Source organism: Montipora capricornis, chromosome 8, assembly GCF_036669925.1.
Source record: "Montipora capricornis isolate CH-2021 chromosome 8, ASM3666992v2, whole genome shotgun sequence".
Taxonomy (NCBI): Eukaryota; Metazoa; Cnidaria; class Anthozoa; order Scleractinia; family Acroporidae; genus Montipora; species Montipora capricornis.
The window spans coordinates 7,488,969-7,503,968 of record NC_090890.1 but is presented as its reverse complement, the minus strand read 5'-3'; the positions used below and the strand labels follow the sequence as shown (position 1 = coordinate 7,503,968).

The window sequence follows — 15,000 nt, the reverse complement described above, 5'->3', positions numbered from 1 at the left end:
GGAGTGGTGAATTTAACCTTCGTGGGGTGGGGAAAAATTGAACCGGAAGAGTCAGGTTTCAAATGATTTTTTTTTTCGGGCGCGGAAGTGGCTAACAGCCATAAAGCACGTGTTTGGACGAGATGGAAGAGTTTAAAGGAAGAGATACAGCATTTGTGAGCGACTGGGTTACAAAAAAGGTCTTCAAAAGTTGGGGACAGACAGATATTTCCTACGACAGGGTAGGGCATTTGGACACTGTTTTGGCCCGAGGGGGCGGGAATTTGAACGATGCAATCTTCAAAATTTCAAATGCCCTTGGTTTGCTCGGGGTTGGGGTGGGGGATGTTGAAGTTTCGAGTTTATCGGTGCATAACCGAAGCGCTAAACAGTGCCATTTAGACACTTTGTTTAATGAATTCAAGATTTTCGGCCTCACGCAATCTTGTGAACCTTCTGGCTCCGCAGTGTCGGGTTCAATCGTTGTGAAAATGATGAAATTATATGACGTCTGTAAAACTGCGATATAAAACAGGTCTTTTAAAAATGTTTTGAAGACAGGATAAACTGAAGAACTGCGTTATACGAAGAGATTTATGGCACCAGAAATAATCCGACAAGTCTCGAGGCGGGAGCCGCTTTTTGAAAGTACCGAAAACTTCTCGCGTAAGAAAAGCCATTTCCGAAATTGCCATTCGCTTGTATTGATAGTCTAATCTTTCAACATGCAAAATCAAGGTAACGAAAGAAAGTGATTTTCGAGTTTTAATGGTCAAAAAGCTCTCCATTCTTTAAGACATGTTTCAAGAAACAGAGAAAATTGTGACACCCGAAAAGGGCCCGAAACGTTCCGAGACTTTTCGAGAAACAATTAATCTCCTGGGCCCCTTTTCTCGAAATTCCCAATAACTTTTCGGGTGTCACAGTCCTTTCTGTAACTTAAGAAGGGAAAGGTTTTAAGTAATTCTCAAAATCATTTTACTTTTAGTTATTTTGCAAACATATTAAAAGATCAGCTCTTTAAAATTCACAAATGGCTTTTCCGGCCTCAAAAGCTATCTGAACTTGTACTTTTGAGAAACGGGGGAATCACACAGTCACCAGGACCTGTCACTTTTTAGGGCCGAGGGGTGTTTCGCCTCACCATTTTGTTGGTTATTGTTTTGCTTTGCTATTTATCATACACTGCCATGCAAAATGCACCTTAAACGGTTAAGCAAAGACCCTGTATGTGCTTGGTTTTCTTGGCCAGACGTTCTTAGCTCTTCCTCTTTGAAATAATCCCTGCACTGCTTTTAAAATATAACTGACCAGTATCATTGTCTTTAAAACGTCGAAATTTGTATTCATAACCGTCTGCTGGCTTCGTCTTACAAAACATGTTTATAAACGCCGTGAGACGTAAAGAAAAAACCAATATCTATTCAGTGCTTGGTAGGACTAGAACACGGAATTATCGGTGTTATCGAGTCATGGCGGGTTGTCGAAATTGTAGTGTTTACTTTTAAACGACTTGAGACTTCTGTAATGTCTTGTTATAATCATGTCGATAAAGTGGCAATGCGACGCTGAATTGAATAAATATCGAACATGCAGCTATGTATAAGTTCCCTATGTACATAGTGAATATCGTCGATCAGTGTTCAGCCCATGCCACCATCTCACTCTTCATGGTGGCGGTCATATCATCATCAGACATGTATATCTACTTTGTCACGCGGACTCCCTGAATTGTTTTCACTTCAAGTTTTCGGAAATTGAATTGAAATTTCCAGTGATTCGCGACTGCAACTAGATCACGAAAGTACACGGCTACCTCTTCCGTCGGGAAAATGAAATATCTAAATTCAGTTCAGTGGTTAATATAACTGAATATCAATCAATTTTTGCATGTATGTTTATTCTTTATGCTGTAGTTCGTGCTGAAATTGTCATGTTTGGATGAGTAGTATCTAATTTGAATTTCATCATAATCCCAGACAAAAGAATGTCTCTGAACTCTGAAAATCATGTCAGTGTTGTCTTTCATTTTAATCATGTTGTCCGTCACATAAAAATTCGACTTTGATTATGCTAGCATCAGGAAATACGAATATCATTTTGATTGTTATTTTTGACAAAGGTTTGTTCATCATGGATTAGGATATGTTTTGTGGTATAAACAGTTGGTAAGATCTTTATCTTGAAGATATCGGGCAATGGCCTTGATCAAAAGCCTTTAATTGATTCAAGTTTTTGAGCCTCACGCAATATTGTGCGCCTTCCGGCTTCTGCCTGTTTTCCGTTTTTACCAATTTATGGCATAAACGGTAAGCTCTTATTATTGAAGATATTGGGAAGATAATCGGGAAATCGCGGTGATCAAAAGCTTTTAATGAACGCTGTGGCTTTATGCCTGGAAGCCGGGTAAGATATTAAATAGACTAAATGCCCGGCAGTGATCACAATAGGACATCAAAATACGAGCCTTCAGGCGGTTTCGAACTCGGGCAACCGCACGTCCATCGGTGGTCATCACCACTGGGGCCGGTTACCAGTGCATGAATAACGTCGATCGGTCTTCAGCGCACCATCTTAGTGAAAAAGGGGTTGGTCTCTGTTAACTTGTCGGCTTCGCTTCCAAAGCCACTGGTTTGCCTCCCGCAAAAAGTCTCGATTCTTAAATATTTCATGTTCATTTATATCACTGGTTTATTTGTTTGTACTTTTTGTGGCCTTAAAATGCCTCCAAGGGAAACAGCCAATTTAATAAATGTAACTTTATTATCCGAATATTTGAAGTGGGGACGCAAGATACAAGTGATCCTCGTACTTAGAGCGGTTTTCAATTGAATGTCGAAAGTAATTGGCGAATTACTTTGGTTTTACATTACTTCACTGAGTGATTGGTTCAAAGTTCTTGCGCCACTTTTTCAACCAATCAGAAGTGAAGCCAAAACCAAGCGTGGCTCGCACGTGCACATTTTCCCGCGCTTTGTGTCGGCTATGTGTTTTGATTGGTTTATTGGATTGTCTCCGTCCTTTTTGATTTGTAATTGCTTTGGTTTTGGTTTTACAACACTCGATTGAAACTCGCTCTATCTCGACAATTTAAAGCAATTATCTCTTATGGACACCTTAAATAATTGGACGGCTTTAACGGGATTCGAACCCATGACTTCTGGGATGCCTGTGCAATTCTCTACCAACTGAACTATGAAGCCATTCGCCCTTGTCACACGGCGGCCATATTGTCCCGTGAGACCAAAAAAGCTTTGTTTTACCACGCCAAGCTTCACAGTGGAAACCATGGGGGTGAGGCTTGGCGTGGTAAAACAAAGCCTTTTTGGTCTCCCGGGAAAATATGGCCGCCGTGTGACAAGGGCGAATTCAGTTGCAATTGGGCAGCCACCTGAATTTTCCAAGTGTCTGTGAGAGACAATTCCTTAAATTGTCCAGATAAGTGCGTCTCCTCCGTATATATTTTCCGTCCTCGTCAAGAATGTTTTAGACATTTGCGGGGATAAGAGTTAAGGGCGTTGCCTACTAATTCAAAGGTATCTTTGCGCGGTTTACTGAATATGCGGGAAAATCAGATCATAGCAAGTGTTACTGAAATCCAAAGAGAAAATTGGGGGTTACCATGCATTTTTCAAAGATAATTAATCAACAATATTTGTAAAAAACTTTAAAATTCAAAGCAATGTATGGCGTTCTTTTCCAAATTGACGCTTAATTGGTTACCCCCAGTTTTCTTTTTAGATACCAAAAGCACTTGCTAAGATCTGCTTTTTCCGAATAGTTTTGAACCGCGAAAAAATGTCCTTGTATTAATACGCACCACCCATGTCAAATCCGAGTATCTCGAGATGCGCAGAACGTGTGCGCAATAACAATAGAATGCACCGTCCTTCTCAAGACAGGTTTGGTGATTGATTTTAAGTCAAATAAAACATTGCTTTCAGACAGCGGCATCGATCTGACCGGAGCACCGTCTTAATTAGGCCGGACCAGCAATGGCCTACAACAGGTAATTGATATGACATGAAAAATGTTTATGTCTCACTCAAAACAAAATAACTCGTATTTTGCCAGGACCGCCCTGGACTTCAAATGCCACCCGAAAGCAAAAGCATCAATCATTTTCTGGGTATTGTTGTTGTTTTTTGCGGGATACTTAAGGAAATTAATTTAATAATAATAATATACTAGACAAGAAGAACAAAGAATGGTCTCTAGTGGAAGGTACGATATGCACTCCAGGAACCAAGTACAAACAGAACAAGTACTTAGACCTTAGATTGGGAATAAAGAACTTGTATCCAGGCTACAAAGTGAAGCTTATCACCATAGTATTTGACTATCTTGGTGCATGCTACGAAGACCTAGACAAAGAACTGAATATGTTATTTGGGCCGAAAGTAGCAAGGTTGACAATTGAACGGTCCCAGAAATGGGCTATTTCTCAGAACTGTGAGATTGTTAAGAGATTTTCGTGCATGTAATTATGCAAATGCCATTTAGATATTCTTTTGTTTTTATTGAAATTAGACCTTGATGCCTCGTTCAAGGCAAAATATTCTTTCGAATTTTCAGCTCAAGAACGAGGCATCAAGGGCTAATTTGAATAAAAACAAAAGAATATTTAAATGACGGCCATTTTGGAATAAGGTCTATAGGAACGGCCAGGATTTTGAGAAAAGTACTTGATTTCTAAGTACAAGGAGAGTGACCTCAGAGAGGGCCCTTAGTCATTTGCTATGACTCGCTTCCTTGGTATGCATGTCGGCACAAAAACAGTCAGAGCTCAGAGCTAAATGGACAATAATAATAATAACGACCACACTTTTTTCTTCAACAATTAATTTCTTGTTTAGGTTTTCACTCCATGAGGTCGAGCTGGAGGATTTACCATTCCCGATTCCACGGGTTTGTATATTTAATCCCAATTCTGAATCGGTTATAGCGAGTCAATAAATACATATGGGAAAAACTTATCATGGACATTAACCCTTTCCTGCCCTAGGTGGCCCAATTGACGAGTAAAATCGTCGGGCGTTAGAGTAAAATCTACAAGTGTCACCGCTTGGTTAGGAAGTGAACTTAAGGACTCATAACTTTGCCAGGCCGATTTTGCCCGCCTCCTTTTCTGTGTGTGTGTGTCCCGTTTCGACTGACTGCTCCTAGGTCAGCGACAATGACCTCACTGTGAGGACTGAGGACTGAACAAAAAAGACTACGAGCTTCGGAATGAACAAGTACATATCCAAAAGGTCTCAAACCTGGATTTAATCAAGAAACGCGTTATGAGAGGCATTGGGTGTACCAGGAAGAACTCTAAAGCTACAGTAATTCATTATGAATAAGCTTCTCCCCTTGTTTTTAATAAGGAAAAACCTATTTCGGATCTACCTTCAGCACACTAATTTACTTATGCGATTTAAAACTAGTTTCGTCTCATGACCTCGTCAGTTGATCGCTGTATAAAATTTTGAATTGCTAACTGTCACAAAAGTTCTCCTCTTCTATATTTGAAATACAAAAGGTTAATCATTCAACTGAGGAAGCGTTGCGTTTCAGGCTCTGCACGATTGTCACCTTGTGTCACCCGATGTTCCTAAAACCTTGGTGTATGTTGAAGACTTCATTAGTCGTAAGGAATACGGTACAGCAGCGTCACTCTTAACAATATTGCTGCAGCGACTCAGATATGGCACTGATCCCGTGTTTTTGTCCTCGTTAGTATGCAGAAGGGCTGATTGTTTGCTCCAAATGGTTAGTGTCTGTCAAGTTTCCACAATCGGTCGTAAAAAACGTGCACTATTTTTTAGTAAGATGCCTTTTATAAGAATGTAAACGCTGGAACATAATTAACCGGCAAAATTTCAAAAGAATACTAAGAACATACCTTAGGCTGATGGTCAGCTAAGAACGATTTTATTTTAATCATTTTTATTTGGGGTATCATAAGGTAAAATCAATGTAAAGCCAAACTTGTTAGCGGCATCATCTAGAGCAATGTGATACAACATCCCAGCAAACAATGCACTTTGTAGCTTGCAGTGCGGGCGTATCAAATGGTAAATGGTTGTCCGCCATCTTGAATTGTTGAAGCAACGGAAGGTTGGGGAGAGGAAGAAAAAAGCAACCGAATGGGTGAGGAATAAACAGATATAGAGAGATTTACGTAGAATTAAAGCACATATTTTTGCGCGCTTTGAAGTTCAAAGTGCAATCAACCAACATGTTCTGTACCCTAGAATTATGATTATCATATATTACTGAATTTTCACACGAGAATATTGTGTTTCAAGCGTTCTGACCCAAGTTGATTAAAGGCTAGATAACTTTGTCCAGTGGATAAGTCACTATTCAGAGTATAAAATATACTTGAGGTTAAACGTTGACCAAACTTTGCATATATTCACAGTTACCTGAGATAATTTTTTTTGTCCCCAGCATTACTTACCATACGTCTTGCGGGATTGCGAAATTGGTAAGTGTGCACAGGTTGATCGTTTCGGCCACCACAAGCAGGATGATAGACTGATCAATGACTTCAGTTCATTTTCCGTTTTTCGAAAAGCACATGAAAGTGAGCTGGCCTGATACTTGTCAGTGGCCAATAACCATCTTGGAAGTATCTCATTGTTCCATTTGGTAGTTACCAAGTTTCACTTCATTGATAGTTGCCAAATTTTGCTAATAATAATACTTACGGATTCATCGGTTGATATCCCTGTAGTTAAAGTAAAATGCCATGAGTCATGCATGACTGATGTGAGTGTACAAACAGGCAATGTCGTTATTATCATAATCTTCGTTTAAATTTTGTTTAATTAAGTCAAGTACAGACCCAGCGTTGCACGGGAATAAAGGAAGTACTTCCTTATTTCAATACAAATCTTACCTGTTTCTTTTCCTTGTATTCCCAAGTCCATAGAACAGTGAAACCTATCCAGATAATCTCCTTTTTTATCTTTCTTTTGTTGTTCGTTTTTAGCTTATAGACTACTTGATAACGTGCTTAATGAGCACACTACATTTCTTCTTTTGCGTGCTCTTGAGTTACAAGGGGAGATAGAGAGCGCCCTCCGATATGCTATCATCTACAAACATTTGGATCATAAGGTAACTCTTGCTTATGTTACACAACATGCGTGTTTTTAGCGGTTGATGATCACTCTTTCGTCATTTGGAAAATGAATAAAACAAGTTGTTTTTAATGTGGTCATTTCATCAATATCTATATGATAAACTGGCCGCTTGGGGATGTCTCCGCCTGGTGTCTCTATCCTCGCGCGAACATACCCTCCCTGATCCCGGCGCGACCATGTAATATCCTCTATTTATGGAATTCATTATTAATTCAGAAGTACTTTCACTCTGCGGTTTCTGCAAATTTATCCAGCCTGCTATTAAATTTGTAAAGGTAAATCATTACTTTGATTTTTTCTTGTAGGGACGTTGCTGCTGTAAGGATACGATGCGATACGATACAATACGATCGGACCTGCAGCCCGTTTCTCGAAAATCCAGCAACTGTTCGGGGGCCACATTTTCCTCTGTACCTAAAATGACAAAGAGCTTTTAAGCCATCAATTTTCACAATCAAGTTCACGTCTTGTTTCCTTGAAAAGATATGTTAAAAGGACCACTTTCGCAAATGGCTTTTCGGGACTTTCGAGAAACGGACCCATGAATCTCGAAAGCTAAATAAGACGTTTATGCTTGGATTTTGCAGATGACAAGAGACAAGAGCGCGTTAAGAAGATTAAAAGAGAAAGTCATGAGGCTATGTGGTCAAGTACGAATTCAAAAGTGTGTTACAATACCCTGACTAAAATCACTGCAATCGAAAAATTAACAATTATTGAATGAGTTCAAGTTTATGACGCCGGTACACCCTAAAAGACGAGAGCTGAATTCAACAATTGTTTTGTTGTTCGATTGCACTAAAAATTAGAACGTTTTTTCGTCTCATCTGTTTCGAAAGGTCGCAACTGCAATACCGTGGCGTTATGTGAAATGATATAAAACAGTTTTTTAGTTGGGTTGTCTTCACAACAGAGCGCGTTGAGCCCTGTTGATTATTTCGAGGTCGCATAACATACAGTAACGGAACCCTCCCCCCCCCCCCCCCCCAAAAGAAAAAAAAGAAAAGGCACTGAGCGCACTCCATTTCAAAGTCGTTGCCATTAGAAGCAAGCATTGCAATGTTACCGATGACGTTTCCAACCCGGCCGGGACACGCTGGTTGATAAGTTAGAGCTCGTTGGTGCTCTAACCAATGCACTCCCACCTTTAACGTGTCTTTTTTGTTCCTCAGGGGTACGGAAATCAATATCACATTGTCAGAGTCATTGAGGTTCTCATGTCAAGTGCAGAGCAGCATTTTTCTCGAGGAGATACGACCTTAGCTGTACGGATGTACACTGAAGTTATAAACCTCTTTCCTGAAATTTTGGAAGCCTTCGAACGAAGGGCTCAGTGTTACCTGACTGTGGTAAAAAAAATGTTTCTTCTGTGCATGCTTAGACACAGTCGCACAGTCTCCTAAAGTTGTTATTAAACAAGAAGGCTTTATCGCAACCGTGATGTGAGCACAGACTTTATTATTAAACATCCGTTGCTATGCATAAACGTTTACAGAAGCTGATTGATTTCTTTCAAAACATTTGACTACACATTGGAAGGAAAATTGATGTAAAAATTGTCAGACAAAATAGAGAAGACCGTTGTTTTTCAAAGAGAAGTCTGTAAAATGCGTTTACTATCATTTTGTTGGGCCTACAGTTTTAGCAATTTATCACTCAAGCACAGTGGGACTGAAATACCAAACCCTTTGGAATGTAAATTTACAGACGTTTAACAACTAGAATGCTATCTCTTACTTTGGTCTGACTGTCACTCTTTAGGGAGATCTTCAGAAAGCAAAGCAGGATTGCCAAAGAGGTAAAATTAATAATCGTCGTAGTCATGAAGCTTTAGAAGAAACGAAGGGTGTCCACGTTTGGGTAGCTCCGAAATCTCCGATTGCGAAACCCTGAAACTGAATTATAGATGTAATAAGCCGAAATGTACGGGGTTTGGCAACCAGATCTGACTCGGCTAACCACTGTTGAAGACAGTCGTAAAATTTTGCACGCATTTATGTGGGCGTTATTATGCCACCTCCATCAGCTAGCTACAGGCGAAAGCGACATTTGCACTTTTCAGGATTCATGAACTTCAAAGCAGCGTGAAGTCACGCCTCTATTTGAATGTTAGCGATGACAGGGAATCAGAATTCGAAAGACTAGTTCAGTTTAAAATGCAAACATCAATGTGCAATGGTCCTACTCATGTAGTCATCCGTGCTTGTAAATTGTTTTACAAAGTTGCATTTAACAGCGAGACGTCTTTATCCAAAAAATGTTAATTGTGAATGTGGGTTTGTTGAAGGTAAACAAATGCTAATTTCGAGCATTTCTATTGCCGGTTTTCCGACATAATTTGTTTTGCTGTAAGAGAAAGACAATGTTAGTGTGCAGCTCATACGACTCTTGGTAGCCAGGTTACTCAAAAGTTACCAACGGGCCTGCGACAAGACACTATAACTTTGGAGACCATAAGGAAATGAGTCAACACCCGTTTTCCATCAACGACGTTTCAGTTCTGGGGGAAAGTGGAGCAAAGCAGTTCTAAACGCGTCCGTTTATATGAAAAGTAAACATCATATACTCGAGCTCTTATGTGTCGCTGGTTCTGAAATACAAAAGCGGTTGCCCTTATTATCATGTATTCTGAGAGGCTTTATTCAGCATATCCCATCACGTATGACTTGAGGTTGGGCAAGATCCGCCCGCGGACAGCTACCTTGCTGTGTTAAGTTTCAGGTATAACTGGCTTCTAACGACTTGTATTAGATCTTCTTCGACTTTGTACACTTCTGTCTTTTTTGAGGTACAACAGTAACGTCGTCTCTCACTTAACTTGTTAACTAATCGGTGGCAAATATTCTTGCCTTCTCTTGCAGCTCTAAATATTTCCGACCGCACCAGTTCTCCTGCTTTTGATATGCTAATTAACATTAACACTCGGCATGGAGAACTCGACGAGGCCTTGCGACTTGCGATGGAATGGCGAAGGATGGATCCGGAGGTAAGCTTAACAAGTAGCCAACGGAAAATTCCTTTGATTTTGACTCATAAACCATAGAATCCTGGAATCCACCGATCGAAGTGGCCATTGACAGATGTTTAGACAATTTTTGTCACATCGGGTCCTGCTATGATGCCAACGGTCTCCACTAGCAATCTTCTTACTCATAAAAAATTATACAACCGACGCATAAATCAACTTGTCTGTACAAAGTATGTGCCCAACAAAGAATAACCTCAAACCGGAAGAAAGAATGTTTCCAATCATCGGTTTGGAAAATTTTCTCAAACATTGTAAGTTCTAACTGGAAAATCAATAAATAGTATCATTGATTAAGTTCCTGGGCACGACCTTCTTGCGCACTTATGACGTGTTAGGGTTGCTCAATTGTTTTGACACATGCGGCAAAACTGAGAGCTTTCCTATAATAACAACTGGCAGAATAGGGCAACAATTATATCAAGGTGACACACGGTAACACCAACCCGGTGTGGGCAACACATCCCGCATGCGCACAACCATGTCACCGGGTCAATTAGCAGCCATGGATAGCTGTTTCGGCCTTTTGGGCTTCATCAGCATGGCGTCGAGTTAAGAAGGCTCTGCTGGCAGGGTGCGTCAACGAAAACGTCACTCCAAAACATAACTTAACGCCATCGTAAGTGTTTCGCTATTATTCCATCTTCTAACCATTGTACAACTCGGGAGAACTGTCTTGTAACTGGATGGGTACGAACGGTTTTAAAGTAAACGTGTAAAATGAATAGTTCATTGTCGTATGCTCACGCTTTCGTTAAAAACTAAAGGTTGTTCTGTGGAGTACGGAGAAAAATGCACTAAAATGCGTATCGCTCGTGCAGCACGGTATCTTCCTTTTTTAACCAATAATATCCTTGCTTTGTGACGTGTCGTTGCGTAGCCGTCGTCACGGCCTTTGCTTAAAACTCCCTAATTGTTGGTAGTTGACTGCATGCAAGCGCGAATTTTAATCTCAATTTCTGTATGCTGTTGCTTGATAACGTTCGTAATTGTCGCTCAAACGTCATTGCAGAGCATGAAAGTTTGCCTTATTGTAAGTGACATCAGAACTAAATTGAGTGAGAAGCAGAGCTCGAGGAAAAACAGTCAGTCACAATCGGTAAGACATTTTTTCCTTTACTACTTTGGCATTTAAGATCTAAACATAGGGAGCCAATAGCTAACTCGTGGATAGGTGTCAATTTGATAGCCCCGTGAAGCTGATGATGCTGTTTTCAATAATGGAGATGATAGATATGGGTAGTGTATCGAAGTGAATTTGATATAGTATCTAAGTAAATTTCATGTGTATAAATTAAAGTGCAGTTAGAGTTTTTCTCGAGTCTTGTTTTTCTCATACAGTTCATGTTTTTATTACACTATACAGTTGTAGATTCATTGTAGTGTCCTTTGTGCAATAACAGTAGACTCGCAGTATTCTATTTCACTAGATTTATCATTTTGGCATCTGATATACTTATCAACAAAATTAACAATATTATCATTGGAGCTTTTTTCATCCTGGGGTGCATCCTTAGAACAGCGTTACAAGGCATGAATGTGAGGAGATCCTCTTTGCTGGAATTCAGCTCCATAAAAAGTTGACTATTTCTTCCATAGGCATTTCATCACTCTTCAAAATATTATCATAAACAAACAGAAGTAGACCTTCTCCTGGTGCAACACTTAAAATATCACCACCATGTTCAGTCATATCAGGTTATTGTAATAAGGGAATGAAGGGGTAGTTTCTAAAGAAACTGTGGTGCTGCGTCGGTGGGGAAGTAGTATACAAAAATTGGTTTTATCAACGGAGTTGATAATGTAAATTTGCCACCGTACAGAGATTCTAAAAGCTGACGTTTCGAGCGTTAGCCCTTCGTCAGAGCGAATCGAGGTGTCCATTTCAGGGATGTTCCTTCAGTTTATTTCACACCAATCATCCACGTCATCATCATTTGTATCATTATTGTTTTCAGCACTGTTCAGTTATTCATAACAAGCAGATTGTTTGAACTATCTCTGACAGGTTGGCAGACTTTGACCAGTTCTCACCATTCTCCATTTTCATTTATTGCGTTCAAAATTTCGAGCCAATTTTATTGATTTCTATGCCTTAATTTTGGAATAATTCACTTGTCTTCATTAGATAATTGATGGGAAACGGCTCTAAAAAAAACAATCGCCTCTGCCACGAACATCAAAATAATGGTCGACGTCTTATTCCGTGTTGAGCTAATCTTCATAATAATAATGATGTCGAAGGACTCATATCACAACAAATTGAGGGACCTGGGCTTAAGTCTAAATCATGGCACATCGATATCTTCTTAGCAGAAGCAGATAACCCCTGTGCTTTGTTATTTATGTTGAGCTTACCATAATTTGAATAACATAAACACAACTTTTTCAGATTTTTCAGATTTGATTATTTTGCCAAGACATCGGAATAAAAAAATGTATATATATATAGGGAACAACTGGTGATTTCTCGTGCGCTCTTAAAACTTCTGATTCGAAAAAGACAAACACCGTTATTACACATATGAATGTTTGACTCAATTTTGACAGCTGGTTTTGATTTAATACGGCTCAGGTTACCTGCATAGTACATTTGTTTGATGACCAAAGAAATATAAACTTCGATTAAATGAAGATATAATTTCTTATGTACGATCTAGCTAACATTCTTTGCTAACAGCCTTAGTGTTATTACACAGTCTTACTGGTTTCCACGACGGAACTCTCAAAATTTAATTTCGAAGAACTAAGCTTTTTTAACCTCGTTGAAAACATGCAACGTGCCTTCTTCTTCTCACCAACTAGTTGTTTTGCCAACTATCAGTTCGCAGACATCTCGGATCAGTTTATCAACGTCTTTTCGACCGTAAAAGCTTCCTCACTATATATTATCACTTTGGCTGCGGATCAAACCCCAGAACTAAAAGGCAATGGCGGATCGATCTCTCAGCAAAAACGCTGAGTTAGCCTCATTTTTCTACGGCTTGTCCGGAGAATGTGCCGTAGGTTTCACGAAAACCGTGAAAAAAAAAACGTTGGTAAAAGCCGTGTGAAAACAATTCTCTGGACTCCATCATAATCCAGTGTACTGGCGCCGTTCCTTTTCATCTTTTCCGAATATCACACAATCATTCATTTTGCCAACAGAATTCAGCGCTCTTTCCGCCATCACGATACTCGTTCCTGCGCATGCGCGCATCCACTTGTAGAAAATATTATATGTCCCAACTAACCATGGTGGTTATCCCAATAAGTTATTAATTTAACTTAAGATTAACTTATTTTTCAGATGACAGATTTATCGCGGTTTTCTGATGAATCGGAAAACCAATTTGAATTGGAACGACCCCGCCCGTCAGTCAAGCGTCCTCCAATACGAGCATCAAAGCAGAACAGTGGTGCAAGGGTGAGTTCTTCTTTAAAAAAAAAAACAAAAACAAAAACAAAAAGAACGTCCACTCGTGAAAGTGATTAGCGCTAATTTGTTGGAAAAATTGCAATTCGTATACAGTCAGAAAAGGAACAATAACTTTCCGCATTTTAGCAAAACGACAGTCCTAGCCCGGAAACGCAAACATACTTCCGGTGGTCGTTACTTTTTGTGGGAGAGAAGCGACCGCTGGAAATACGTCTGCGTTTGCAGGCAGACAAGAAGAACTAACCCTCTCTTTTTTCCACCATATTTCTATTGTCCCGCCATCTTGAATGTGTCGACGCGTAAGTGCCTCACTCATTTTACACGAAAGAACGTCTTTCTAAATAAAGTAGCAGGGCATAGAGTCAACCCAACCGCACCATAGAACTTTAAAAATGGCTGTGAGCGAAAAGTTCGAAGGCGATTTATTGCCAGTTCCCGAGAGGAATAGCTGAACGTCACTGTCGTAACGAAGGCATTCTGAAGTGATCATCGAAGTTTACTGAGTTCTCACCGCTCAGGTTTGGTTTTTTGTTACAGCCAAAGAGCACAAAGGAGTTACTGAGGGACGAATACCGAAGAAAGCAGGTAATTTTATCATTTTCAGAAAGACATAAGATAAGATAAGATAAGATAAGATACGATACGATACGATACGATACGATACGATACGTTACGATAAGATAAGATAAATCAATTTTTGAAGGAATGATAACATTTTCTTTGTTTACCCCAGTTGTGTTTGACTGATGGAAGCCTAAGCTCATCTTTGCAACGAGTGCTATAAGAATGTACATTGCTGTTTCTTACCAATTCCAATTCAGGAGAAATAATTTCATGCACGCAGTTATAAACATACAAGCAGCGATAAAAATATCTGCGTTGTTCTAAGTTTAAGGTGATTCATCAGAAAAAAAAATTGTCGAACGATTTTTTTGAAACTTTCCCTGAATGTTCCCTACTAATCCCCGTTTTGAAAACTACAATAAAAAAGATATGTCACCGTGCTTGCTTAAGGACGTTCGCACCAATTGTTTCTGCGCATCCTTACTGCGCACGCAAATGCACACGCCACGTTATACACGAGCGCGCGCTAAGTAATAAAATGAGAACTGATAGGGCAAAAGGCCATTGCTATAGCTTTGCCTGGATTTAACGGTCTTGGACGTTCGGTGACCCCAATTTTTCTTTCCAGAAACGGATTTTATTTACAATTATCTCCACGTTGTCCAAAAATGAACAAAAAATCAATGTGGGAAGTTAAAAAAATTGCAAGATTTCTGCTCACGGGACATCAAATCCTGCCATCTTGCGGTGACAAGGCGCGTGAAACTGTGGTCGCTAAATGCGAACTTGATCTTTAAGGAACCTCACCAGTTGACTAAATTCACTTAATAAGTCCACTTAAACAATATTTGGCAGAGAAGATCTCACTTCAAAGATTT

At 39.7% G+C, this 15,000-nt stretch overlaps 1 protein-coding gene across 1 annotated transcript in view; it reads left to right on the top strand.

Annotated features, from left to right (window-relative positions):
* LOC138059341 (3'-5' exoribonuclease HELZ2-like) overlaps window positions 1–15,000 on the top strand; it is a 67,178-nt gene that overhangs the window by 1,724 nt on the left and 50,454 nt on the right. Inside the window, 12 exon segments of the mRNA XM_068904924.1 lie at window positions 3,924–3,988; window positions 4,836–4,887; window positions 5,539–5,733; window positions 6,418–6,454; window positions 6,962–7,089; window positions 7,703–7,765; window positions 8,288–8,464; window positions 8,877–8,913; window positions 9,977–10,101; window positions 11,153–11,239; window positions 13,430–13,546; window positions 14,096–14,143. Of these exon segments, the coding sequence (XP_068761025.1) occupies window positions 3,975–3,988; window positions 4,836–4,887; window positions 5,539–5,733; window positions 6,418–6,454; window positions 6,962–7,089; window positions 7,703–7,765; window positions 8,288–8,464; window positions 8,877–8,913; window positions 9,977–10,101; window positions 11,153–11,239; window positions 13,430–13,546; window positions 14,096–14,143 (1,080 nt within the window). The 5' untranslated portion in view covers window positions 3,924–3,974.